Below are 26,575 nucleotides of genomic sequence, written 5' to 3' on the forward strand. Positions count from 1 at the left end.
GTTTCAGGTCAGACATTCTGGACCTCCTTTGCATTACTATGTTGTGTTGCAGTGGGAAATTCATAGCCAGTGCAAAGCTCAAATCCCATTCCTCATAAAATGTCTTGGGCAGCTCTTCTTTCACATTCAGTTCTGATATTTACAAACATTCACACTGTGTAAGTAGATCTCTGTCTTCTTGCTTCATTCACTGCTATTTCTTTGTAATCTTTGTGAATAAATTCTCACTTTATAGTGGTGGTGAAGTAATGAGGTCCAGATTTCAGTGCAGTCTCTTTGCACTTCTGATGATTTTTTTATTGAATGAATAATTAATTATCCTCCTTTTACTTTTGGTATTTTAAAAAAATTGACTCACATAAGAGAAGAAACACAGTCAGAGACATACCTGAAGTGAGAATTTTCTTCACTCCCCTCCTTAACTGGTTACAAAGCATTGTGGGTTGATGTTGGAACCCTAGATGCTGTTCCACTAACTTGTACAGGCTTAATTTAGTAGATCAATATTGCAAGTCTGGCCCAAGTCAGACTGCATCCATAAACCCTGCAAGCTCCTTCACCAACAGGAAGGTACTGGTGTGGAAAGCCAGTAGTTCCTGTAAGTAAAATATGTCTTTAAGTAGATAGGGTAGTTTTCTGCAGTTTCTCTGGCAATGATTGGAGCAGCTTAGAAACTAGAGCAAAATATGAGTGCACTTGAGTAAAGAGCAATCAGCAGAGCTTTATTGTCTTATGTAGATGGTGGGAGCCAATGTAATATAAATGAATTGCATGCTAGCAACAAAAAGGATCAGATTTAAAAATAATGAGTTTCATTGCTGCTACCAACTGTTTCTGAATACGGGGACCTGTTTAAATCTTTATAAGGACATCTTCTTTTGCTTTATTTCCCTTCCTTGTAACCTTTAGGATTTCTGTTTTTTAAAAGACCCTTGCTTTCTTACTTAATCTTCAAACAGCTAAAAAGCTCTGTTACCTCAGGTTGTGATTTTAATGTTGTAATATAGTCCACATATCAGCAGGTCAGATGTTTCCATTAGTCTTCTCTGGATCCACAGTTCTGATAAATATTTGTCAATACTTGGAGTCCTAACAATCCAAATAAAAATGTTCAATGGGAATATAAAATTCATCAGAAACAGTTAATACAGAAAGGAATTTTCTAAAGTAATTAAGTAAGTAATTTGCATCAGATTTTCAATTTTATAAGAACAGTTAGGATGCTCTTATAAAGTGTGACTTCTAAAATAAAATGTTTTCTAAGGAATAAGCAGTTTATCAATTGATAGTCACCTCTACAATGTTTTTGAAATTTGTACCTGATTGACTGTCACCAATAAACTCTATTTTGCTTGGAAAATGGAAAATTAAGAATTATATATCTTCATCTTGGACTGATGCTTACTAAGACTATTCATTGTACCTGCATTTAGTTAGGACTCAGTCACACAGACCAACCTGAATGTCCATGGTAAGTGATTTGTAGTCTCATGCAGCTTGCTGTCCAAGGAAAAGTGTATGGAAACTGGCTAATAGTCAAGCTCAGGCTGCAGACATTGAGGTTATAATTGGCTTAAAATGTTTGTTTCTGCAAATCTAAACTGAAACAGAAACAAAAGTACTGCAGATCTGGGCTGTGCTCACACTGCAACCAAGTATGTGAAAGAAGTGGAATTCCAGTCCCCAGGGAGCTGCATCACCTTTTGCACACTCTACAAAGCTGTCAGGAAAGCTGTCTAAATTCAAGCTCATGCTGTTCCTGTGGGTGACTCTACACTACCAGGCTTGTAATTCCATGTCTCTAGTCTTACTGATTGCAGGGTTAGGGATCGTGCACTTTATATGAACTTTGCTGTTAAACTCTTTGGAGGTAGCCATTTACATTCCTGTTGGCTGTCCCATCTTGACCTCTTTGCTTTACATAACTCTTCTGTGAAAAAATGATCCAGTTATGTATAGAGTCTTTGTGACATATTATCTTCTGCCTTGACTCTATTCTTAAAGCACAGAGGCCTGCTTCCGCCTTTTTATTTACTTATAGGTTCAAGAAAACTCACATGCCTTGTTATAATTCCTTTCTGTAAAATCTGCTTCATCTTGACTTTTGACATTTCACAGTCACTACTTTTCTTTCAATACAGAGGGATTTTCTTTCATCAGTTGTTTCTTTGTACAGATTTTGCTTACTGCTTCCTCAATGCAGCCTGTGCAGTCATATCAGCCTGTAAAAATTCATAGGAGAGCACATTTCTCCAATACAGAAGATCAAAGAGGAGCATTTTTAGCTTTTGCTATTATTTACAGATGTTTGAAAGTCAAAGATTTTGCATTGGATGAAATAGGTAGTTATTAAGAATAAATAGATTTGGTTTGGTTGTCTTTCACCCCTTATGATCTCAAAACATCTACTGCCTTCATTACATTATGAAAGCACACGCTACTGAGAGTTGATGGCAAGAATATGAAATGTGTAGTAATTGTTTATGTATCTCATCCCCATTTAAAACATTGAAGGCCTTTAAAAACCTATACTTTATCCTTACAATTTGCAATTAAATAGCAAGTTCTTATGAAAATACACATTTTTCATTAAAATGCACCTGCAATAGTGCAGCGGTTTTTCCTGGCCAATGATAACATACTGTGGAGCACATCTTTCTCTCTGTCAGTAACTCATTTAACTGTGTGCCCTTTATCCTCAAGCAGTGCTGAAGCAAATTGAGAGTGATGTGTTTCTGCAAGCAATGCAATCAGAAACATTAGCATATGTTTTACTTCCCTCTTTTAACTTTCCATGCCATTTGTCTTGTGTTAATTAATTTTCCCCTACTGATTTAGCTAGGTAACAGAACAGCTGTCTTGCAAAAGCTGAGGATATTAGAAGCAATGTAGAAGTTCCAAGCAGAATATCTATTCTAAAATAGCTGCATTTTTGTTTTACAGATGGGCTGGTCACTTCTTTGTAAATTAATAGAAATTTGTCCAAGTACTCTACAAAACATAGCTCCTAAGGATGTTGGGAAGGACTGGGAAGTACTGGGTGTTCACCAGTAAGTATTTTGTATACAAAGAGTCTGCCAGAATACTTGGTCATTTTGGCAGCTTATATATGCAATGAAATATATAAAGTTATTACATCAGCTTTTTTTGTGCATTTCTTCAGCCTTCAGAATGGGGCACAAAGAGGGATCTTATCTGTGTATTTCAATACCCGGTGCAGAAAGTAAAGGAGATTGAGCCAGGCCTTTTTTAGTGACACTCAGTGACAGAATGAGAAGCAAAGGGCCTGAATTGAAATATAGACAATTCCACTTACACATTAAAAAAAATCCTAAGTAACCTTTTTGGCAGATGCACTATTACCTGGATGTTTGTGTATGTTTTTTTCAAATGTAAGGAATTATATCCACATGCCTAGTGTAAATCAAGAAGAGGAGGTTTTGTCACACCTGTTATTATTGTCTATCACTGATCACCTCAACTACCTGTGAATTCAGTGGATACAATTACTTTCAGAAGGGATGGTTTGTTCTGTCTTTTTAGTAAATTGGGCAAATTGTGGTTTGGACTTGCTCAGCTCTCATCCATCAGCTTTCAAAGGAAGCCTAAGCAAGTTTTTTCTGGATGTCTGTGGTTAGATGGGATGAACACACACATAGGTTGGCTCAATTGTTGCCCAGTAGGACAAATGCTAATTGTAGATGTAGGCATGATGCACATGGGGGTTGGTTTGGGGGCTTGGTTAGGTGTTCTCACTCTTGAGCAGATTGCTGCCTTCAGGCCTGATAATGACAGCAGCCTTATAACCCTGTGAATCTGCCTCCATAGTCCTTACCACACTCTTCCTTGGAAAGGTTGCTGTTGAAAAATAGCATTAAGATGCATTTTGATTTTGTGGGGGTTTGTTTGTTTGTTTGTTTTATAGTGGGTAGAATATGTGGTCAGTAGGGGAATGAACTCCCCTGAAAGATGTGTTGGCAGTTTTTGTTGGAAAGCAAAAGTGATTTGGGTTGCTTTTCATGAGCAAGAAATAACTGAGCTGAAGCTGTGCATACTACAATTTCTTTGGCTGCTTAAAACCTTGTTAATTGACTGAAAGTTATCCTGAGAGCTGGAGATACTGCTGCTCATTCTCAGGTCCCAGAAAAATGACTTTCTGGGACTGATCTTTCCTACAGCCTCCTCAGCACCCACGCAGTGTGTGCAGTTAACAAAGCATCCTTTTCAAACTCAAACTTCACAGAAGATCTGGTGATAGCACTGCTGTAGGCCATTCCTTCTCAGTGCCATCATTTTAGCCAACTGTGTATCCCTGTCTGACACATTGACAGTTTTCCTTGCTGTGGAGACACTTAGTGGGGGAGTGGACCCAGGCATTTCTGTCAGTGCCAAGAGCAGAACAAGCCAGCTAAATTATGTCTCATATTCCTTGAGCATGGATTGTACTGTGTGAATCAACACCATAATGAATTCATGCTGTTTACAGCAAGGCAGGAAACAGTTACAATAGAGAAGAAAAGGTCATTTTTTCCCAGGAGATTTTCCCTTTTGTGTGTGTAAGTATTTTGGGAGAATAGAAATATTAAAGTAGAAAAAGCATTTCTTTCTTTTGTCTTTCAGCTATGATCCAACTTGACTTCACTACAGTTATGTTTACAAATGGTAGTTTGCTATTGATTTAGGTGTGTTTGACAGACAGTGTAATGAATAATTAAATAGTTGCTATCGCTGTGAAGAGAATTTCCTTCAGTTATTTGCATTCTTTCCACAAGCTTAAATAGCCTTCATGAGATGTTTTGTAATCTCTTACGTTAAACTTTCCTACAGCAGCAGAACTTTAGAAAGGTTTTCATCCTTCTTGGTTATACTTGAAATGGAAGGATAAATGGGAGGGAATTCTCTGAAAGTAAATTTGGAAAGTGGATGTTATGCCTATAACTGATGTTATACCTCTCATCAGATTTTGCTTCTTGTGTCTATTTTGGTCATCATAGCTACAACAGTAGTGCTACAACAGAGGAGAGAGAAACTAGCAGCATCATAGTATGAAGGGAAAACAGTGATTCATTCCAGCTTATAAATTTAGACTTCAGCAAGGCAAACAACATCACTGCCAGAGCTGGGGTATGATATTTGGATGAAACTTCAAGTGCTGCTTATGTTTTTCAAGACAGGTCAAGAATATCAACTAAAGTATTACAAACTACTGCACAGTCTATTTTTATTAGTTATTATATACGCAAAGATTCACATTTGAATATTATTAAAATTGCTGAATCATAAGGAAAAGTAAAAAAAATAAAGTTTCTTTAGTTTTTTGTGTGTAAGTCTATGCATTTTAATTTAGTTTTTAATTACAGTTCCCCCCCTCCATTTTGATATAGGATTCATTCAGTGTGATATCAATGCTTTTAATTTTTTTTTTAAGAGGAGTTACAGATTTTTAGTCACTATTTTACAGATGGTAATTTGAGTAAAGTATATTGAAAATATCCACTGATTTTTCTGTGCCCAGTTCCATACATGACCTGAATTTTGCCATACTTGGCATTGTTTGGCTCTCTGTTTAACAAGTGAGAACAGACTTACAGAAAGAACAGAGTGTGCAACTGGCAGCCTAGGAAATGTTTCTTTTTAGTGGTTTGTCCAGCATCATGTAACTGTTGTAGGGCTGAAACATACAGTAGAGTTCATCAAGATGCTGTTCAAATTCTTCAGCTGGGAAGCTGCTGCTTCTATTCCAGCAGACCCTTGGTTGTTCAGTGTAACTGAGCTCTTGCTGCAGGCAGAGCATTGCTGTGCTGTCCTCACTCTGTGGTGAATATTAGAGAGCACTCCAATAATCTGCACTCACACCAGTGCTCTGCAGGGTAACCACCTCCTCAATGACCCTGCAGAATTAATTCATATAACTGACTAAAAAGTAAAGTAAATTGGATCAGTTATACATCAGTATTTTAATGAACTATGATCATAGTTGAAATTCTAATATTACTTCTTGGTAACTTGAAAAAATATAAACTGAAATAAAAGGTTTTTTTCAAGTTATTTGAGAGCTTTTTAAGGTTTTGCTAATTTCTATAACTACTTCTGTTTTCAAAGTAAATGTTTGATAAAAATTTGCGTGCATCAATATTTCTTTAGCTATAACTCTTTTTTCCTTTTTTTTGTCTTTAATTTTTAGGCAGATTCTTAAAATGCTTACTGTCCACAAAGGAAATATAAATCTTTCAGTAATAGGACTAAAAGCATTAAATCTACTCCTCATGTCAGGTATTGTGTGCTTTACTTTCCTATTTCATCTAAGACTTTAAAACACAGAGCTGATACCAAGTGTGTGATTGTACATGGCAGACTGGATTTTTCTCTCTGTTTTACTCCATGAAGTCACTTGTCATTTTTACTTGTATACAAAATAATAAGAGTGCTATTTTGAACCTTTTTTTAACTAGGTAGGTATGAACTGTCTTTTGGATGGTAAAGTTTTAGAACATCAGTACTATTGTAAAATGCTACCTTAAGAGATAACGTTGTCATGGGTTATACAAAGCTGGATTTGAACTGTCAGAGTAAACTTTAAGGAAAATATCAAAGAATTTTGGATTTTATGGTGTTTCAATGAAAATATTGAGAAATAATCAGTGCAACATGTAATCTCTTCTGCTGTTCAGACATAATTGCTTTCCTGCTCTTGGAAGAAGAGGTGGATGTGTTTTCCTTGGTATTTAATGCCATGCACACCTTCCCTAAAAATGAAGAGATCCAGCAGCATGGATGTAAAGCGTTACACAAACTTTTTGAGAAAGGTAATTTATCTTGTAGTTTATGACATTAGAAAAATTTATAGATTGGGAGGGATGACAGATTTAATTTAAAGGCAATTAATGAATTTTTGCATTCCAGATTGGTTTGTGGATTATGTCTGTTCTTAAAAAAGCTAGCACAAAGCAGACTTTCCAATAAATATCACAAATTCTATAAATTAGAGCAATGAATATGACATCTTTAAAAAAATCAAAATGTCCCTTCATTTCTAAGTCCAAAGTTAACTGAAAAAATGGGATTTAATTTTGGTCAGTAACAGGAATAAAGAACAGTGACATTTGATTTTAATTCTCAAAAACAGGATTGTGTATTTAAGACTGGTAAATTTTAGTAACGTGAACAGTTCTAAAATCAAACAAAATGTTTGTACTTTAGAAAAATACTTTTTTCTGCTTTTACCCTGACAATGCTAAAAGGTGATCATGTGTCCATACAGTATTCCCATTTATTCTGAAAAATGAAGTCACCATGTATTGAATTTTTGCAGAAACCTCAGGAATTGTGCATGTTACAGCCAGAAGTACCCTTGTTGTAGTCCCCTTGCTTTGAATTGAGTTTCTTGATTCAAAATAAATATTGAGAAATGCTATCACTCTGCTGTATACTTCTTTGCTTCAAAGATAATCTTCAGTTCTTCAGATTGGTCCTTTTTGGCACCATTCTATATCGCTTTTTTAAGTCTTTCTCCCATATATGTGCTTGGAACTATCTTCTCTGTTCTTTTTCCTTTTCCTGTCCCTGAGTACTTTTGCCTTGCTGTATTTTCTCTTCAGTCTCCACAACAATCTGAAATTCTTATGTTTTCTGTGCATGTTTTTTGTAAGTGCCAGATTTTCACAGATCTGGCTGCAGGTACAGACCTGCATACCTTCTTCTTGATGGCAGCACCAATGTTACAAGTTCCTAGGATACTCCTGCCTTGTTTTCTCTACCTCTGAGCCACCTTGTCAGTTTTTGTTATGTGGATCTTTGCATAACCTTATCTTTAACCAGATTCAGAAAACAATTATGCTTGTGAAATTTAAGAGGTGCTCTTTCTCATCCTGGGTCAGTTCCCTTATCTGTGTCATTGCACAGCCACACAGTTATGTTAGTATGAATAACAGGGGCCAGGAAAGGAAAAACCTTAAGCCATTAAGATAAGATATTATTAAAGTATGGCTTTATGGAAAAAATTCCATTATTAAAAAATATATATATAAAATGTGAGTATGCAAAATGGCATTCCCTAATTTTACTTTTTTCCACTGTATGCTTAGCTTTTCCCTCATTTATATACTGTTTTGGTTTGGACTAGCATTCTGTGAAAAAGGCTAAAAGACTTCTAAAATACAGATTCACAAGGTAGCATTTAAAAGTCAGAACTCATTTACATAAAGTGTAAGCTAGAAAAAGGTGTTTATAAAGTAGCTTAGTTTTTAGTTAAAAAGGTCATAATCATGGAAGATTATGTGTATGGAGAGTACTTTACTTTCTGTGAAACACAGAAAATAAATACAAGGAAACTTGATAAAAACAGTTGTCTTTTCTCATGATGCACCAGGGTAAGAATTATTTCCTCAAAACATACTGTATGTCTTGCCTTTCAATTTAGTTCCAGAAGAGCAGCTGACTGAATTTGTTGAAAGCAAAGATCATATGATCATACTGAAAGTATTTAAAGAGTTTCCAGAGAAAGAAGAGGTGATTCTTCCTGCACTTAAATCATTACATTCCTTAGCTGGTCCACGTAAGTATTAGAAGTTATTTTCAATTCCTTTTCTCCCACACTGTGCATCAGCTCTTGCTTTCTGTAATTATAGAAAGTAATCTTTGTGTGATTGCAGAAAATCATTGAGAACTGGTTGGGAGTTGCCAGACAAATCACCTTCCTGTTTTCTTTGGGAAATACCCTTTTTTTAAAAATGGGCTATTTTTGATATTTAACCATTAGAGCATAAATCTTTCCTAAATAACAGAAAGATACTTTCTTTCACCTGGAGTAAGTGGTAGCAAAGATGCTTATCATGGTTGTAGAGATTGAAGTTTCAAGACCCTGTCCTGTCATCTTTTATTACTTGAAAAATAAGATATATTTATTGACTAAATAAATCTTTAGTGAGTTTGGGTCACAGGTAAAGAATATTCTTGGCAAAGTCTGTCCCACAAAGGAAAATTGCCCATACAAATTCAGTGGCCAGGCCTGGGAAAAAATATCTGAGTTCAAACAGCTGCTGTGGTCATTCAGTGGTGGCTGCAGTGGTGAGCACTGGTAGCACAGTGCATGTGGTACTCTTACAGTGTCCTCAGGAGTTATGCAGTAAGACTGGAAGAAAATGTCTTTGTTAGCTCTTGTCTTCCAGTAGCAGCAGTCCCTGTTCTGTGCAAAATCAGATCCTGAGAAATGTGTTTGATGATTTGGGTCAATTTGTTGACAGCAATCTGATCTTGTTGACACAGAGGCAGGTTTTGTCAGCTTCCTGCTGACAAATTTGGGGAAGCACAGGGCAGGGTTCTGCTCTCCGTGTCTTTCATGAGGTGCATAATGTTGTACCTCCTGCAGATGTGTTTACTTACAAAACTTTGCTTGTACATCCTGTCTGGCTCTATAGGAACTGTGCTGGCCCCATCAGTGCCCACTGAACATGAACTAGACTGAAGTGTCCTGCATTTCATCAGACTCCAAGCTATCTAGTTCCTGGTTTTTAAAATTCTTGCTGTTCCAGTTAGTATTTAAAAAGTTTAGTATCCCTTGAGTCAGAAATAATTTTGCTCTAGCCCAAAAGTTACTGCTGTTTTCTAGGGAGGAGGATGCCAGATTTTAAGTCCTTTTCAAAACAGGAAATAGTTATACAAAGTGTAACAAGAGAAGGCATGAAAAAGACCTGCTCTAAAGCAGGTATTTAATACTCTCCTTTCTAATATAAAAGATTGAAAACAGCCAGAGGAACAGAAGACTACTTGCACATGAGTGTGCAAAGCTGGTATTCCTACTCTTGGTTGGTGACATCCCTCAAGAGCTCATCAAAATATATTCCTTTAAGGCCACCATGGAGAAGATAATTCAGTGTTAAGTACACACTGTAATTTATCCAGTAGCAAATGTCTCCCCATACACTGAAGTTCAAGTCTCTATTCTGAATGAGTACCTCACTATGCCTTCTTTCATTAATACATACTTACACTTGGGTTATAAGAAATTGTAGGATAAGGGTGTACAAGAACTCTTTAATCTCAGTAGTATTTGTGGCATGAGAAAAATGCTTTGCTGCTGACTGTCCTCCAAAGTGGAGTGGTGGATCACAGAATGTTACCCATCTAAATGGCAGGCACAGGGAGCCAGCCAGGCCTGAACTCTGTTTAATAGGGAGGAACAGTCAGAGGAAATTTACCTAACCCTAAACCAGCTGGGATGAGTCTCCATACAGAGTGCTCAGATCTCCTCATCCATTGTTGAGAGAACCTGGATAACCAAGTTTTGGTTGTTAAGATTAAATGAGATCTGTTCCACCTCTTTTTCTCTACCTTGTTCTGGGATATGGTGACTCGCTGCAGCTGTGCCATTGCTTGGATCTTGCAGATTTTAACATGCAGTTCTTTATGCCATCTCTGTAGTGATCAATTTTGGAATCATCCAACTATTTTACTATATTCATAAGTATCACTTTTGAAATCATAACTTACTGTGGAGTGATGCAATACTGTTTTGTGGAATGTGTGTTTTCAGTTGAGAATGACATGATAAATGGCTGTCCTATTAAAGCATTGTGAAAGGTACCTTCCTTCACTATCAAATAGAGTGCTTCAGAAATGCTTCCCACTTAGAGCTTGCTTTTTCATCTGGTAGGTTGTCATGATTTAGTATTTAGAGATGTATTATTTTAAAGGTTTGATGATCTTTTGAAGAAGGTGATTATTTTTAATACTACAGTTGTGAATATTTCTCTTATGTTGTAATCAGGGAAGCCAAGCTGTTGAAAGAGCAATTAAGAAAATTTATAGACCTCAGCAGAGTAATGCTAACTCCCTTGGAGCTGGTGACAGGACACCCTTTCATTTATTTGGGCCAGGATTTTGGCCAAGATTTCTTGGGTTCATAATCTGTCTCATACCCTGGATAGAAATACTACAAGGATGTTTATCATACACTGTGTTTTAACTACCATGATGCTGTTTTGCCTGAAATCACTATATGTAAGATCACTCTGTCCTCAGTTGGAATGGATACATTCTGTCTTTGTATGGGCTCACATGATTGTCCTGTTGGTTTCTGTATCTGGCCTGAGTAATAAAAAGTAAACAAGATGAGAGTGACCAAGCTCTGGCACAGTTTTCTTGGAGGGGCTGTGAAGTTTCTATCCTTGGAAATACTCAGAAGCCATCTGGACAACCCACTGTAGGCAGTCCTGCTTGAACACGTGGGTTGGACACAGTGACCTTTTAGCTGTTCCTTCCAATGTCAATCTTCTGTGATTCTGTGAAATAGAATGTGTGCAATGGCTTTCAAAATATTGCAGGAACATTAGATGAAAATTTCAGTACCTTCAGGTACTGAACAACAGGTGTACAGTAGAACTCATTTGTATAAGAATAATAACTTCCTAACTTGCCCCCCTTAAAAAAGAAGGAAAAGTCAGAAATGCATTATTAAATCAAATAAATTACTACAGAATAAATTTTATGGGGAAAAAAAATCTAAATCTTTTTTCTTAATTTTATGCCCCTGGGAATATTACTGAAATATTGTAAAATGTGTGCTTGTTTACAATCATGTTAGAAACACCATTTATAAGATTGATATAGTATTTATAAAACAGCTTGTTCACATTTAAGAAAAAAGCTACCTAAGATTAGTTTGTGAGGAGGTTTCTGTTACATGGCCTGATACAGAATGGGAAAAAACCAGAAATGTTAATCTGAATTTTGACTGCACATTGAAAACCATTGGCTGGATAGGAAGAAAAATCCTAGCAGTCAATTACCATTCTCTAGGTGAGAAAGCATTGTTTTAATGATAGTTTACAAATGTTCATCATTTTATAACCATATCAAGAAATAAAGCCACCTTTCTTTGAAGATGCAAGGTAAAAATTGCAGTATAGTCACAGTTCCCTAAATAAATCTATTTAGCTAAAGTCTGAATTAGAATTCAGTCAGCTTTTTTTCCCCTCTGTTTTAAGAAGCAGTTTTTGTTTCTGTTTCTTTCTTCAGCCAGCAATGTTGAAGTGCTCATGTCGGGAAATGTTCGCTGCTACAATGTTATAGTGGAAATGATGAAAAGTTTCCCCAGTAGTGAAACAGTTCAGGAAGTGAGTTGCTGTTTGTTGCACAAGCTTACATTGGGTAAGTTCACAAAGTTGTTTATGTAAAGTCAGCTTATTCTGACTATGTAAGAGTTGGAGTTAACTGGGAGTATTTACAGACAGCAACTGCTATTCCAGTAAATCCTCAGGGTGGTGCAGAGATCCTTGTGTCTAATGATGACCCTGACCACAGTCAATATGGTGTCCTTATGTGGTAAATATAACAATGAGCAGCTGCCATAAAAGACTCAAGTTAGGGGGGAGTAATGAGACAAAAAGGGGAAGAAGCACAATAGGAGAATGGGAAATCAGTAGGTCTGATTCTGTATAAAGTTACTATAGAAAAGAAGAAAATTACTAAGGGATTTCATTTTATAAGTGCCAGTGGTGAATGTGTGAGAAACAATGGGTGCTACAGAATTAGTTGAAAAGATTCTGTAAAACTCTAGCTTTCCTCCTTGCAGTGCATTTATCTTCAGAGACCTGTGCTGCATTCCTGACAGTGATGATGCCTGTCTTGGGGCCTCCCTGTGTTGCAGCAGTGAATGAATCACTGGATTCTGGATTTGCCTTGACTTGAGCAAAAGTACTTCAGTTGTCTGGGCTAAAATGGGCTGGTGTCACATTATGAGAAATTATGTCAGTGGCAAAAAGTTGTGCCTCTTAGCAGCTCTGGTCTCACACTTGTGACTAATAAATCCATTTGAGCACTTGCCAAGAACCACGTAATAGGAAGTTCAAATGAAAATAAATATGTTTTTCCCCCTGCTGCATGCAAGCCCACTATGAGCAGCTGCCTGAGCAGCCCTCACTCCATGGCTGGTTCTTCTTCATCAAGAGTTAGGCTTCCCAATTTTTGCAGGTGGTGGTCTGAAGCTACTGCAGATGCTGGTACCAGTGCATGACTCCCCATAATAAAGTTGGTCCCATCCTTTCACCATCTGTTTCCACTTCTTCATGCAGATATGGCAAAAAATACAGATCAGACCTGAGTGCAACCTGGAGCAATTTCCCATTCCCTTTCAGAAAGCTAGATAAGATTTTTAAGGAAATGTGGTGGCTGCTGAGGTGGTAGTTTGCAGTGTGTTTTTGGCAAGAGGTGATGATGACCTTGAACAATCTGCTGTGCAAGGATAACTGAAGATACACAGGGAAACCAAGCACTTGTGGGGACACAGCAGCTTGGTTGAGAGGCCTTGATCTTGCTGTGAGTGCAACCAGCCTGGTTTCAATCAGATGTTTGCCATGAGTTTGTGCTGACCAACAAAAAAGAGGGGCAGAAAAGCAGCCACAAGATCAATTTCTTCTTTGAGCCCTTCATCTTAATAAAGAGCTGCCTTAGTAGAGTTATGGAACAGGTGTTCACAGCACCATGCAATTATGGGAACAGATATAAAATTGCTAGGTGCTCCTGGAATAGTCTGAAAGTGTTGTTTCCCAGATTATTCTGATGGACATTGTCTTCCTAAACCCATGTTAACTGGCAGTGAAATGGTAAAGTTAGCATGTACTAGCTTCCAAAATCAGCATCATGCATTCTTGCTAATATGGTAATGGCTATCCTAGATTTGACTGTCTTTGGAATTTTAACTGGCTGATACCTGTTTGGCCAGCCCAAGTCCAACAGAACTACTCGTCACATAGCCTAGGTTTATTAATTTCTTTAGATAAGTAATGCATTTACCCAAACATACCTTTTCCATTAAAATATGTTAAGAAACAGTGATGCTGATATAACATGACCACACAACTGATCTTTCACATTACTACTCTAATTCTCATTTTTGCTTATCAAGATTTAAATGAAGTTGAATATCAAAATAGAAGCCATAGCTATCAAACCATATTTGACAAAGTGAGTGTTGGTCTATTATTTTCTACATAATACTTCCAAACAAGGAAGTTATTTGAATTTGCTTGCTTTTTAGAGAGTGCCTTATATTCAGCCTGTAATACAAAATACTGTACCACTTACAATAATTGTTATGCTTTAAATATATTTATTATCCAAAGGCTTTCTTCTGTTCCAGAAGGATTCTATTCTATATTTGTAATGCTGACCTTGATTTATTTAATGAGGAGGGAAAAACCAGAGAGTAAACTAGGGTTAAATTACTTATGTCAGAGGATAAATAAAATCATTGCAGGAATTCAGCCAGGACTGTGTTTGCTTCCTGGCAGGAAGTCTGCAAGTGATACACCAATTGTATCTTTCTTATTTTGATGACAGTGTGTGTTTCATTTTGCATTAAACTTCTGCCTCTTGTAAAAAAATTCAAAAAGGCCCACAAAGAATGTAGATCCCAAATTTTTTTATCCTTAACCTCTTCTTTCCACAAATAAAATTTTGATATCAAGCCCTTTAGTAAGAAAAGCAGCATTTGTTACAAAGTTTTTGCATGATGTGCTGAGAAATTTATGTTAAATGCATGTAAAGCTCTAGATATGTGCTTGTATTAATTTGATATCTTATCTGGTTTCAGGAAATTTTTTCAATATCCTTGTATTACATAAGGTTCCAGAAGTCATTGTGAAGGCTGTTACAACATATCCTGAAAATGCAAAGTTACAAGCTGCAGCTCTCAGTTGTTTAGCTCTTCTAAGTGAGTAAATGTTTGTCTACTTGTTAATTTTTTCACTCTAGCAATTTCCTGTAATAATTTCAAACTCCATTTCTTTAACACAAAAGCCTCAGGCAGGACAGCTTCAACAAAGCTGGATTTCCTACATGATTACAGTTTGCTGTTTCACTATGATAAGTCTGAGTTCATATCATATGCCCAACATCTGCACTGTGTTCAGAGCTGGTAAGTTATGTTGACAAATCTGAACAGAGCAAACAGAGCAAACTGTTTATTCATAGACAAATTTTGGATAATCTCTTCTTAACATTAAGTCTCCAGTGATAACAGCACTGATTTGGCATTGTGTTTGCCAGGTATGACAGTACTCGTACTGTGGCAGTTGATAGCAGCAAATCAATGCTTGTGCTTGAGTTCTGAAATCAATTAAAAGATGTAAACTTTTCCTTGAGTACAGTTCAGACAGAAATTAGTTAGCTAGTGGGAAAAAGTTAAGGACCTGATCCTTTTTGTCCTTTAGTAATTGTTCCATATAAAAGTCAGTAGAAATGCTGTTTATTTAAGAGGCCCCAAAATAGCAAAGATTAGATATCAGTAGACATTCCATTATGCCTCAGATATTATGCTCAGTGTTGGTATCTCTTTCTTTCCCTTAATTGCTGAAAATCACAGGTAGAAAATTACATATTTCAAATTCTGTTGCACTTTCTGAGCTATTTCTCTCTTAGCAACTGCAATTTGCATTTGTTTTAAACAGCATTGCTTCAGAGTGTAGATGGCTCTGTAACAAGTGGTTCCATGCAAATGATTCACAGTTACATTTTATGTCTGTGGTATTCTGTACATAAATATGCAACAAGAAGAGGTACATGCAGGTCTTTTCAGAGCCAAAGCCTAGACTGATCTGTAACTCTGTGACATTTACTATGCTACACTTTAGTTTTTCACCCCCTTTATAACCTTGAAGACATTTTTTAAGTCTGCATGTCTGTCTCAAAGTTTATAGCAAAAGATTTCTCCCTTCCCAGAAAAGGCTTATCTTCCCACTGATTTTCACACATTGCCAATGTGAGTGCCTGCATGACTACAGAAAGGTTAAGACAGAGGTGTTTTGTTTTCACAATAAGAATTTATTGTAAATATTTTATATTTCCAGCTGAAACAATATTCTTAAACCGGGACTTAGAGGAAAGAAAAGAAGAGGAGGAGGAAGAAAAGTTATGCTGGTTGGAAGCGTGTTACAGAGCATTAGAACTGCACCGAAAAAATACAGATGTGCTGGTGAGAAATTATGGGTGATGGGAATATGGAAAGACTGTATTATGTATTAAATAAAGTGTTTTGAAACATGCTTTTCTCATCTCTATCCTCAGGCAAAAAAAAGGCTGTAATGTCTGGGTTAGATTTAGAATAAATCTTACCTTTCTTGCCTTTCTTTGTTCGTCTTAAGAGGTTTTACTTCTTCAAATCAAATGTAGGTAGTTAAGATGACGCTTATACCTGAAACTTTGGCCATGCAAAGATTGTTTACATACCTCTTTTGTATCAAACAACCAAACACAGGCCCATCAGCAGAAGAATTAATCTTGTCCTAAAATAGATATCAAAATGAAAATCGAATAATGAGACTGTCACACGTTTGTAACTCAGGCCTATCTAAGCTATAAAGAATATTACAGTGTACATTTTGTTCTATTTCTACATAAAGTGCCTTGTACCTCTTTTGTGAACTGAAAAGCAGTCAAACTATTTAAGTTTTTTCATATATTGTTAATCTTCTAGAGGTATATTTTCTTAATCTTTTTGTTTTGGTTTCTATTTAGGAGGCTGCATGCTGGGCTTTGAAAAATCTGTTTCTGTATCAACACAACCTTCACGAGAAGATTGGAGATGGAGATAATCAGTCAGTGTTGTCTTAAACTGGATTTTTGGAAATGAAAAAAGAGTGCCTGTTGTTAAGCCATTTGATGTTTCACTTTTCAATTATGTTTAATTTTATAGTAGATGAAATGCATGATGATCAACCACACCTGGGAAATTTTCTTCCAAAGTGTGCTAACCTTGACTCAGGAAAATCTGCTAGTGTTTTCCTAAAGGGTCAGAACACAGCCTGTTAGAGCTAATTTTTACAGTTCATGAGGAATTTTGTCTTCTGTTGCAATACAGATAAAGAATGTAAAAATTGGGTAAACAGACAAGATTAAGATACCTAGCATGTAAGGAGTGTAGAAAAGCAGTGCTCATTTTCCCACAAAACAGATGAAAAGGCATTGATAGAGGGAATGCTGCCTAATTAGGGAGAATCTACTGGGCATGGATAAGACACAAATTTCCATTTTACTTAAACTATTTCTCAGAGTTCCTTAAAATTGTAGTCGCTCAATTTGTGTAAGCCTGTTCATACCCTTTCTGGACCTCAGGTCCCTTGGAAAGCATGGTTCCAAGGAATTCAGTGAGACTCAGTCTAGACAAAGTTGCATAGGTTAGAAAGAGTTTTCTGTCAGCTGTTGCTCTGGAAACATATTAGAGGCCAAGAGCAATCACCTGAAATTTTCATTATGTTACATAATACCTCTTTAAGAAGCTGAACTGCAGTTATGAAGTAACTGCTGTAATACAGTCAACGTGCAGTGATTTGTTTCTCTCTGAAAGGTTCCCAATAGACAGAGCAGTGATGCTCACCATGCTGATGCACTCCTCTTCAAAAGAAGTGTTTCAGGCAGCTGCTAGTACCTTGGCAATTTTGTCACAACAAAATGGTAAGAGACTTTAATCATCTTTTCTTTCTCATTCAGCAGAAAGTTTTTGCAAAAATATTAAAGAGAATTTAGTGTACTGTTGAGTGAATTCAGTATTCCCTGTGATTAGAATATTATGTTTTTGTGATAAGTAGGAAGTTTATTCCTTGCTTTGAAAAAGTTACTGTTGGCTAGTATCAAAAAATACGAGGAAATGAAGAGCTCTCTGCCACATTATGTGTTGCAATTGCTACTTTTTGGAGCAGGAGATATGAAAAAAACTGTGCTCTCTTTGTATGCTTGTTTAAATATTTATCACACGTTTGGATTTCGTCAGGAGCAGCATTTGTTGAAAAATCACATGAATAAGGACCACAGCCCAACAAATACCACCTTCTTGCTTAACACAGTCCTGTTGATTTCAGTGGATCAAATTGTGTAGAAAGTTAAGCATGTGCATGACAGTTTTCAAGATTGATTTACTCCTGATTGTGTCCCTAACATGGTTTCCTAACTTTTTTCAATTTGCAGACCCCCTCAAAAATTTTCAGTGGAGATGTGGACCCCTGAGTAGAGTATTTAAGCCTACTGACAGTTGGCCTGCTTTTATTAGATAATTTTCACAGAATCCTTTGAAATGGTTATGGACCTCAAGTGGTTTGCAGACTGCACATTGAAAACCACTGGCTAGATAGGAAGAAAAATCCTAGCAGTTAATTACCATTCTCTAGGTGAGAAAGCATTGTTTTATCACCAGTTTCTTGAGCCATCCAAGTACATAAAACCTAACACAGAAAATGTTTTATAATTATTTATGAGATCAGTATGTATCTATACTGAGAAATAGATCTCATAAATGTATGCATACTATTGTCATATACCAGGTACTTTCATAACATGTTACTGACAAGTGGGCCTCTGGTTCCTTTTGGAAGTCTAAAGCAAGTTTTTCTTTTTTTTTTTTAATTATTATTATTTTTGTTTTCCCCCTGAATGGATGTGCTTACAGCAGAAATGATAGACATAAAGGAGCTTAGTAAAACCTTCTGGCATAATGCAGTATTGCTTGAACTAACCATCTGAAATGGATGTACTGAGCTGGGAATAACAAGATTTGGTGGTAGTTACTATGATAATTTTAATAATGTTCTGATTTTTATTAATTACAGTTATAGCTACAACGCGTGCTTGGATATTTGAATTTGCAAAAATTGAATTAACAAAATAAAGAGAATTAATAAATATAAGTTCATTTTTTAAGTTTCATTTTGGAAGTTAGAAGGTTTTTTTTAAGTTTTAAGCTCTAGCTTTCCTACATGATCACAGAATTCAAATACAAGGAAAAAGTTCAAGAATAAACTTTTCTGAAAATATAAGTGAGGCTATACATTCTTCTTCCCATATGTTAACTTTACCTAAGTAAAAATAGCAGATGTATAGAAACTTATGAGACAGTCAGAAATTATAAGGTGTTTTATTAAGCTATGCAAACATAAGTCAGCTTCAGCTCAAATTGTTTCCCATTTTAATTTATACTATAATGTCTGTTTGAAGAGGTGAAAACATTGGGAAAAAAAAGGAGGAAAACCAGTTGTGCTTGAGAATTACACAGAAAGAAAGATTTACTTATGGGATGCTTTCTATTTTGTGTCTTAGTAAATATTAGGAAGACACTACTGGCAAAAGGCATACATATGAATGTTTTGGATATAATGAGGAAACATCCACATTCTCCTGAAATGGTTGAAAGTGCCTGCAGGATTCTGAATCATGTTTTTGAAGGAAGGTAATAAAATTAGAAATGCATGTCCACTTTCATGGTGAAGGGTTTTGAGATTCTGTGCCAAGAGTGATTACATTTAAGTTGTTGACTGGTAATGAAATGGACCACAGACTGACAGCCCTGTTTAAGACATGGAATTTGGTAAGCCCTGTAGTCAAGTGCCCAAGTGGGTGTGTGTAGGGAGCTGCATATTCTTTCCTTCATGGTTCTTGAGCAGTGAGATTCAAATGGACAATCTCTGGGTGGTCTCCCCTTCTGTTAGCCACACTGGATTGCATTGAGAGATAAGAAATTTCCCACAAAATTACCTCTGATTATTAAAATAGCATTTTGTTAATATTAATTTCTTGTTGGCTAGGATGCAGTTACTTACGTAGACTTAATTAATGGAATGGCATGAAAATAGTTTGCTATGATGAAAAAAAGTACCACAGTTTAATTTATATTTCAGATTTACAGTGTTCCAAAGGGCTATCAAACAGTGTTAATTAAGGATAAATACATGTAAAATTTGGAAATGCATTATTTTTATTTCTTTTATGAACAATATTTTCAGTTTCCCTCATCTGGATGTAATGACAGTAGCAGTATCAGAAGTTGTAAAAGCCATGAGGAAACATGAAAAATCACTCTCTGTACAACTGGAAGCACTTCGAGTCCTTTTACACTTCATGATGCCCAGTAAGTCATCCAAAGGCATACCCTAAATCAGAGAATAGAATCAGATAGCTGGGCTTTAGTCTTTCTTCTAATAAGACAGCCTTTAATGGGACTTCAAAAAATAATTGCAGTTCTGTATATATCAGAGAACAGCTGTAAGTCTTTAGGAACATACAAGATGGAAGAAAATATTTGAGGTATTGAAGGTAACAGACGAAACTGATCACTGCTGATTTCCCCTTGATGTCATCATTGAAGAGTTAGCTCCATTCCTTCTAAGGAATTCAGGGAATGAGTGTGCAGTTGTCAGTGTCATTGTGGTTTGCATCATCAATGTCCTTTAAGTGAGAGCAAGCCATGACAGTGACATGAAAATTGTTGTACCACAAAATGCAATTGTTTTGATAGTGTCTCTTGGAAGAAACATAAAAACTGGACAGTGATCTATATATTTAAAGATATAAAATATATTTAAAGATATAAAATATACAGTTATATACTACTTTCTATCAACAAGGAGAAATTAAACTGAGTAGTTTAGTTAGAAATTCCTTTCCAAAAAAACCTCTTTATCAGCGGTCCAGAGGGTGGAAAAATGTTCTTTACTAATTTTATGGCTTTAATAGAATTTTGGAAAAATTTTAATTCTTTTTGTCAATGTACTGCTAGAAATCTTGCTTTTTTTCCTCTGATATTGAGTGTAGGAGTACAGTCATGGGTACTAATTTTTTTTCAGAGCAACTTTTTGCAGGTATCTCTCAGCAGTTTGAGCTGAACATTTACAAAACTAATAACTCTGAAAATAGTAACCTGATCAATATGCAGACTGATTGCAGGTTTTCAGTTCCCTCCTATTATCTGAGTTCTAATCCTAATACTTTCCTCTTTTTTCAATGAAGAGCAAGATTTAGATTTGATATATGTGTTCTAACATGGAGGCAAGGCACTTTGCTTGCCAGTACCCTGGAAGTGAGGCCCTTCTAAAGTGTAATCAAACACAGAGAGCACCAACTGGGTGTTGGAACTTGCAGGTTAATTAGGGAATAAAAAAGTAATTCATGGGAAAAATAATAATCACAATAAATACGAATGCTGAAGTGCCTATGAAAGGATCTCTGGTTACTTTCTGTAGTGTCACTTGACTGCAAGTGCCAAAAGCTACAGTGGTTAATTTAAAAGACTGGTTTTCTCTGTTTTTTTTTGTATATGCTCACATTCCACTTAATGTCATCTGTGTGTAAATTTGTCCTGCGGTGTGCTGCCAAGTGAGCAAGAACAAATAGTTTATAGCTTCTCTATAGTGTCTCCTTACCAGATGGAAGAGGCATTCTGAAGTAGGTATCAGGGAACTCCATAGCTCAAAAAGTAATAGATTGCAATGTACCTTAGAACAGATTCTTTGGCATGGTTTTGTATTTTCATAGTAAGCAGTGAGCAAATATGTGGTGAAATTTTCCTTTTAAGCACAATGTACTCATATTACAATGTAAATCTGGAAGGATTCCAGTCTCTGCAATACAGTGTTCTGAAAGTACCATGAGATCTGAAATATGCTCTCTGAGTCACCTCAGTTGTTAGATTGTATCATTGGGTTAACAGTGGGGAGAATATGAAATCTGCTGTTCTGAGGAAGGTTGTTTTCCATTGTTGCAGGTACAAAGAATGAACACCAGAATGGCTCTTCCAGAGATGTGGGAGATGCTGCTTTTGCACTTACAGGAAAAGTCATTAAAAGCCAGTGTCTGTTGGAGGGAACTCACTCATTGGTGCTTAATGCTTTAAACAGGGTATAGTTAAAGCTTTATTCTAATGGATTTTGACATTATTTTACACTTGAAGCAGTGAATCATTTGTAAGTTTTAGTTCTGCATTCTGATTTTGTAGCATTAATCTTAACTCCCAAGTTTCATGAATCTTTTAGAGTTTCTTCTTACTTTATTTTCTGGAGTGTATTAGATGATTCTTTATGCAGTAATTCCAAAGGATATTTATTTTTAAAAAAAAAAAAGCTTGGGTTTTTTTCAAGGATACAATTTATTTGGTATTTCTATTTTCTTAAAACAGACTAGTGTAAATATGAAAAGTGTCCTCATGCCTACACCTCAGCTACACATAGAACTGAGTGGACAGCTCAGTTGTTTGCATTATTTTCACTGTTCAACTTTTTCCAGCCCCTGTAAAATAGAATGATAACAGTACCTTGAAGGAGAAGCTGAAAATGAAAGGCTGAAGCAGGCTCAGTCTATGCAAAGGAAACTCTGGGAACTTTGCACAGCAAATTAGCCTCAAATCCTAGTGATTGGAAATCTTCATGGCCTTCAGAAGAATCCAGTCTCTACAAGATTTTCAAGGTTCACATGATCACAATCAAAATGTAGCAATTCCTAGTTTTTTAGAAGTCCCTCTCAGGAATTTTAAGGTTGCCAAACAGATTAAGTCAAGGAAATTTATGTCTCTTACTATAGAAGTCAGAGCAAGTAATGTATCAGTGAAATAGTTCTAGAGTGTCTAAAGGACATCTTGACCTGAAGGTATCAGATAGAGAAGTTAACAAAGGAGGTAAGATAATTTTTGCTCCAGAAGGTTGTCAATATTTTGTGATCATCCTGATTGCATTTTCCAATGCAGCTGGTTTGTGATTCGGGGTATTACAATATCAGGCAGAAGGGCTAGAAATTGACACATTTAATTAAAAACTAGTGAGAGAATAAGGAGGAAGAGATGGACATGACTCCATTGAAGTAATTTTGCAGATTTGTGATGGCTGTGACAGAGATCTAGGCCCTCATCTAGGTTTCCTCCATCTAAAGGTGGGGGATGGTAATAGGTATGTTACTTCATATCTTTTTCTTTTAATATTTTTTCAGTTGCCAGCATGGTTATCACTTTTTCCAGTTATCAAAAAAAAAACCAAAAAACAAACCCTGTATTATTTCCTTTTTAACCACAAAGGAAATAATGCTCCCTCTGCTTGCCCTAGAAAAATGATGTAAACTTATCAATGAGAATTTGAGGAGGAAAAATCAGATTTTTCATCAGAAAAGTAGCTAGAGAATATTTTCAGAATCAAAGATTAAAATCTGGGGATGTTATGAGCAGCTGAAACTGGTGGTTGATAGGAAAATCTTTTTGGAATTGTGATTGTTGTTATTTACTGTCACATCAGCTGTAACTTCACTTAAGAACAGCATTCACTTGTTATTACAGAGTGCCCTTAAGAACAAGCTACTCCTCTGTTGCCATTGCAAGCAGAACAATCTTGATCTGATTTTATCTTCCTTTCTCCATTAGTTTATTGGAAATCCTAGCATTCAGAAGTGTGGATTAAAACTGCTTGGTTCTGTAGCTGAGTGCACTGGTGCACTGGAAATTTTAACCCAGCAAGGAGCTACTGACACTGTGCTTCACACCCTACAGATGTATCCAGATGAACAAGGTAGGGAAGGTGTTTTGTCACAGAATGAGAATGGCATGGTAGGAGGTTTGTACCAGATCTGTTGCTCTCTTTAGTGCTGGATGTGATTTAGGCAACAGGAGGCTGCAGTGTTGCACAGTCCCCAGATTCACCCACACTGTAGTTATGCCTGGCCCTATAACAGCTTGTGCAAGTAACTTTCTGGAATGTTACTGAAAGACTACTTCAGTTTAAGGGTTTATTCCATCAGAATGTCTGAATTATCAGTGTCTGAACAATATTTCTTTTTCTTCTAGACATACAGTGTTTGGGTTTGAGTCTTCTACGCTCTTTGATTACAAGGAAGAGTTTGTGTATTGCAACCATGCACGTCCTGTCAGCAGTTCTGGTTTCTACCCTGCGACGATTTAAAGAAGTCACTGAAATCCAGATGCATGTATGTGTCATTTCTGTCTATGAACATGGAAGCAAAACTCAAAACCATAGAAAATTATTTTAATATAGTTATATTTAAGTATATTCCTTATTTATTTACTTGATTTTGATTTTATTGAAATTACTAGATTAGTATAAACCTTTGTAATTAAACTGAGATGTTTGTTGTAGAGATGGTTTTCTTGGAGGCACATATTCAATCCAGAATGTGTAAGCATAGGTTAAGTGTTTATCTAAAACTTCTGAGATCTGTAAGCTAGAACAAATTTCTCAGTCATGATCCCTCATTCTGTCAATCTGTAACCATTTCATGAAGTAATCATCATTAGAGTACTGATTGCCCTTCTTTGAGAAGTCATAGAAGATAACTTAGTTCCCAGCCTTGTCACCAGGAATAAACTTAGTGTAGGAATGCTGTATTTAAGAAAATATATTACTGGAATACTATTAGACTTTGGAGCCACATCTGTATATGGAAGGAGAGTTCTTTGTCTGTAAACACACATTTAATCCTTGTGTAAAATTCTGTTTCCTCTGCTTCAGAAGTTTTCCCTGTTTGTTACCAGTTTCATTTTTCTAGTGGGATAGAATGTGCATGTGACATCAGCTTTCTGTCAGAGTTTCTATATTTCTCTTTCATATAAATATGAAAATATTGCAAATACAGCCTCCCTTCTTTGCTTCTGTTTTTTGCCCAGCCTTTCTACATTTAGCAACCAAAACAGAGAGAAATAAAAACAGTATGCTGTAATAAGGAAGTTACTTCAAGTGATTTCGTTTCAATTGGGTTTGGACAGAGTCCATAATTTACCCAGTTCATCCTTCTGGGTGAACTTTACTTGCAGAATCATGGGATAATTTTGTATTTCTTCTTAGTTATTAGATGCACCTGTTGATTTTTTTCATTTAGTCTAATAGTTCTTTTAAAATTCAGGGATTACAGAGCAGCACAGTAGAACAGGGGATGTATCTTCATTGCATATCGTTAGAAGGAGATTGTTTCCTCTTTACATTTTCAGGAAATCACAAGTACATTTGTCACTGCCAGGCAGGATGTTCCCAGATATAATGTTGCATATTTGACTTTTCGAAGTGTCAGTTAATATCTGTTTAAGTGAGTCAGCTAAACAAGCATGTAACTACACCTATATAAACAGAGACACCTGCTATTTCTGCCTTCTCTCCCAAACTTTTCCTATTTGTTAACTATTAAAGCATGAATTTTTTGGTTGAAATTTCATTTTGTTGCATGACCTGTTTTAAAGTGACACTTTAACACTGTACTTCTTTCAATGTTCTCATTGTATTCCTAGGGATTTCATGCAATCTTGGCAATTCTTGGTTTGTCACCTTGTTTTGCAAAGCTGCTGATAAATGAATCATTTGACACAGTCATTTTCTACCAGATGTCTATGTGTTTCACTGATCAGCGAGATCAACAGGTATCTTTTTTTCTTTGACAGTTCCACAGCCTAAAAATGTTGGTGCTTTTTTGTCCTAACTTTTATTTTTTGTCTTTCCATTCAGTTTCAAAGCCTGTGTTGTAGATGTTTTGCTAAAATAGCTGAAAATGATGAGTTAAAAAATACAATGCTGGAAAAAGCATGTATGGAGTACAATAGTATTATGGCTGAATGTTTACTTTTACTGGGAGCTGATGTTAATAAGAAGACAAAGACAAACTCTTTGATCTATCAGGTAATATATGGAAATATTTATACAATTTTATTGCTTACAAGTTTGTGCTTTTGGGTTCCTTTCTGTTGTCATGTAAATATTTATTTGGCTGAACACAGAGAACAGAGACACTGCTCCCACATGTCTACAAGTGCTTCTTGCTAACTGTGACCACCTTTAAATTTAATTTTTTTAAGTGATTTGCATAAGCACTTCTTTATTTTGGTTCGGTGTCAGTTTTAAATAGTCTGAGAGAACCCCACCAATACTGTCTGAAGGGAATTAGGAAGTGTTCACTTCTGCTGGTAGAACTTTGTGGGTGATGAAGCACAGCTGGTTTTGGAACTGGCCATCCATTCACAGAGTGTGATGTAGTCAAATCAATGTAGGAAACCACAGTGGACTTATTAAAGTAACTGAAAATATTTCTAGAAAATGTTTTTAATATTCACAATCAACACTGGTCTATGTAGCAATGCAGACTTGGAGATTGGGAGGAGCTGACTGAACCATAGAAACATAAAGGTTGCAAAAGACTTTCATGATAGTGAAGTCCAAATTTTGGCTGAAACCACCTTGTCAACTAAGCCAGAGCATTAAATGCCACATCCACTTGTTTCTTAGACACTTTCAGGGATGGGGACTCCACCACTTAGGGTTTCAATGCTTAACCACCCTGTCAGTGAAGATATTTTTTCTGATGTCCAGCATGAGCAGCCCTGGAGCAGCTTGAGGCCATGTCCTCTTGTCCTGGCACTGGCTGCCGGGGGGAAGTGGCTGATCTCTACCTGGCTGCACCCTCCTTTCAAGTAGTTAAAGCCAGCAGAGCTGAGCTCACTATCATTAGGCAAGGCTTGATGAGACTGACTATTGTTGCCTGTTCATTAAATATCCAGATGATAACCCCTAAGTGTCTATTTTCCACTAAACAGATAAATAAGTGGAGTTGCCATAGCCACATTAAATAACCAAAGTAGATAAATTACCATTCATTTCTGCCTGAAAATTGTGTGCACTCATGACAAAAATTACAATTGCAGATCTTAAGCATTTGGTACATTTGGACAAAGCCTTGATGAAAGTTAAAATTGGTACTCTGTGACCTTAGGCAGGCATATGTTCCAAGGAATAAGGAATTGCATAATTGAGAAAGAGACACAATCCTTAAAATAAAGTCA

General features: G+C 36.3%; 1 protein-coding gene across 1 annotated transcript in view; it reads left to right on the plus strand.

Moving 5' to 3' along the window:
* LRRK2 (leucine rich repeat kinase 2) overlaps positions 1-26,575 on the plus strand; it is a 64,091-nt gene that overhangs the window by 1,581 nt on the left and 35,935 nt on the right. Inside the window, exons 3-18 of the mRNA XM_054631402.2 lie at positions 2,944-3,050; positions 6,185-6,273; positions 6,672-6,806; positions 8,420-8,554; positions 12,016-12,147; positions 14,591-14,710; positions 15,846-15,970; positions 16,513-16,592; positions 17,342-17,448; positions 19,084-19,213; positions 19,767-19,891; positions 21,524-21,657; positions 23,162-23,306; positions 23,582-23,721; positions 25,034-25,162; positions 25,248-25,418. Coding sequence (XP_054487377.2) covers positions 2,944-3,050; positions 6,185-6,273; positions 6,672-6,806; positions 8,420-8,554; positions 12,016-12,147; positions 14,591-14,710; positions 15,846-15,970; positions 16,513-16,592; positions 17,342-17,448; positions 19,084-19,213; positions 19,767-19,891; positions 21,524-21,657; positions 23,162-23,306; positions 23,582-23,721; positions 25,034-25,162; positions 25,248-25,418 — 2,004 coding nt within the window. The remainder of the gene's footprint in view (positions 1-2,943; positions 3,051-6,184; positions 6,274-6,671; positions 6,807-8,419; positions 8,555-12,015; positions 12,148-14,590; positions 14,711-15,845; positions 15,971-16,512; positions 16,593-17,341; positions 17,449-19,083; positions 19,214-19,766; positions 19,892-21,523; positions 21,658-23,161; positions 23,307-23,581; positions 23,722-25,033; positions 25,163-25,247; positions 25,419-26,575) is intronic.

Source organism: Agelaius phoeniceus, chromosome 5 (genome assembly GCF_051311805.1).
Source record: "Agelaius phoeniceus isolate bAgePho1 chromosome 5, bAgePho1.hap1, whole genome shotgun sequence".
Classification (NCBI taxonomy): domain Eukaryota; kingdom Metazoa; phylum Chordata; class Aves; order Passeriformes; family Icteridae; genus Agelaius; species Agelaius phoeniceus.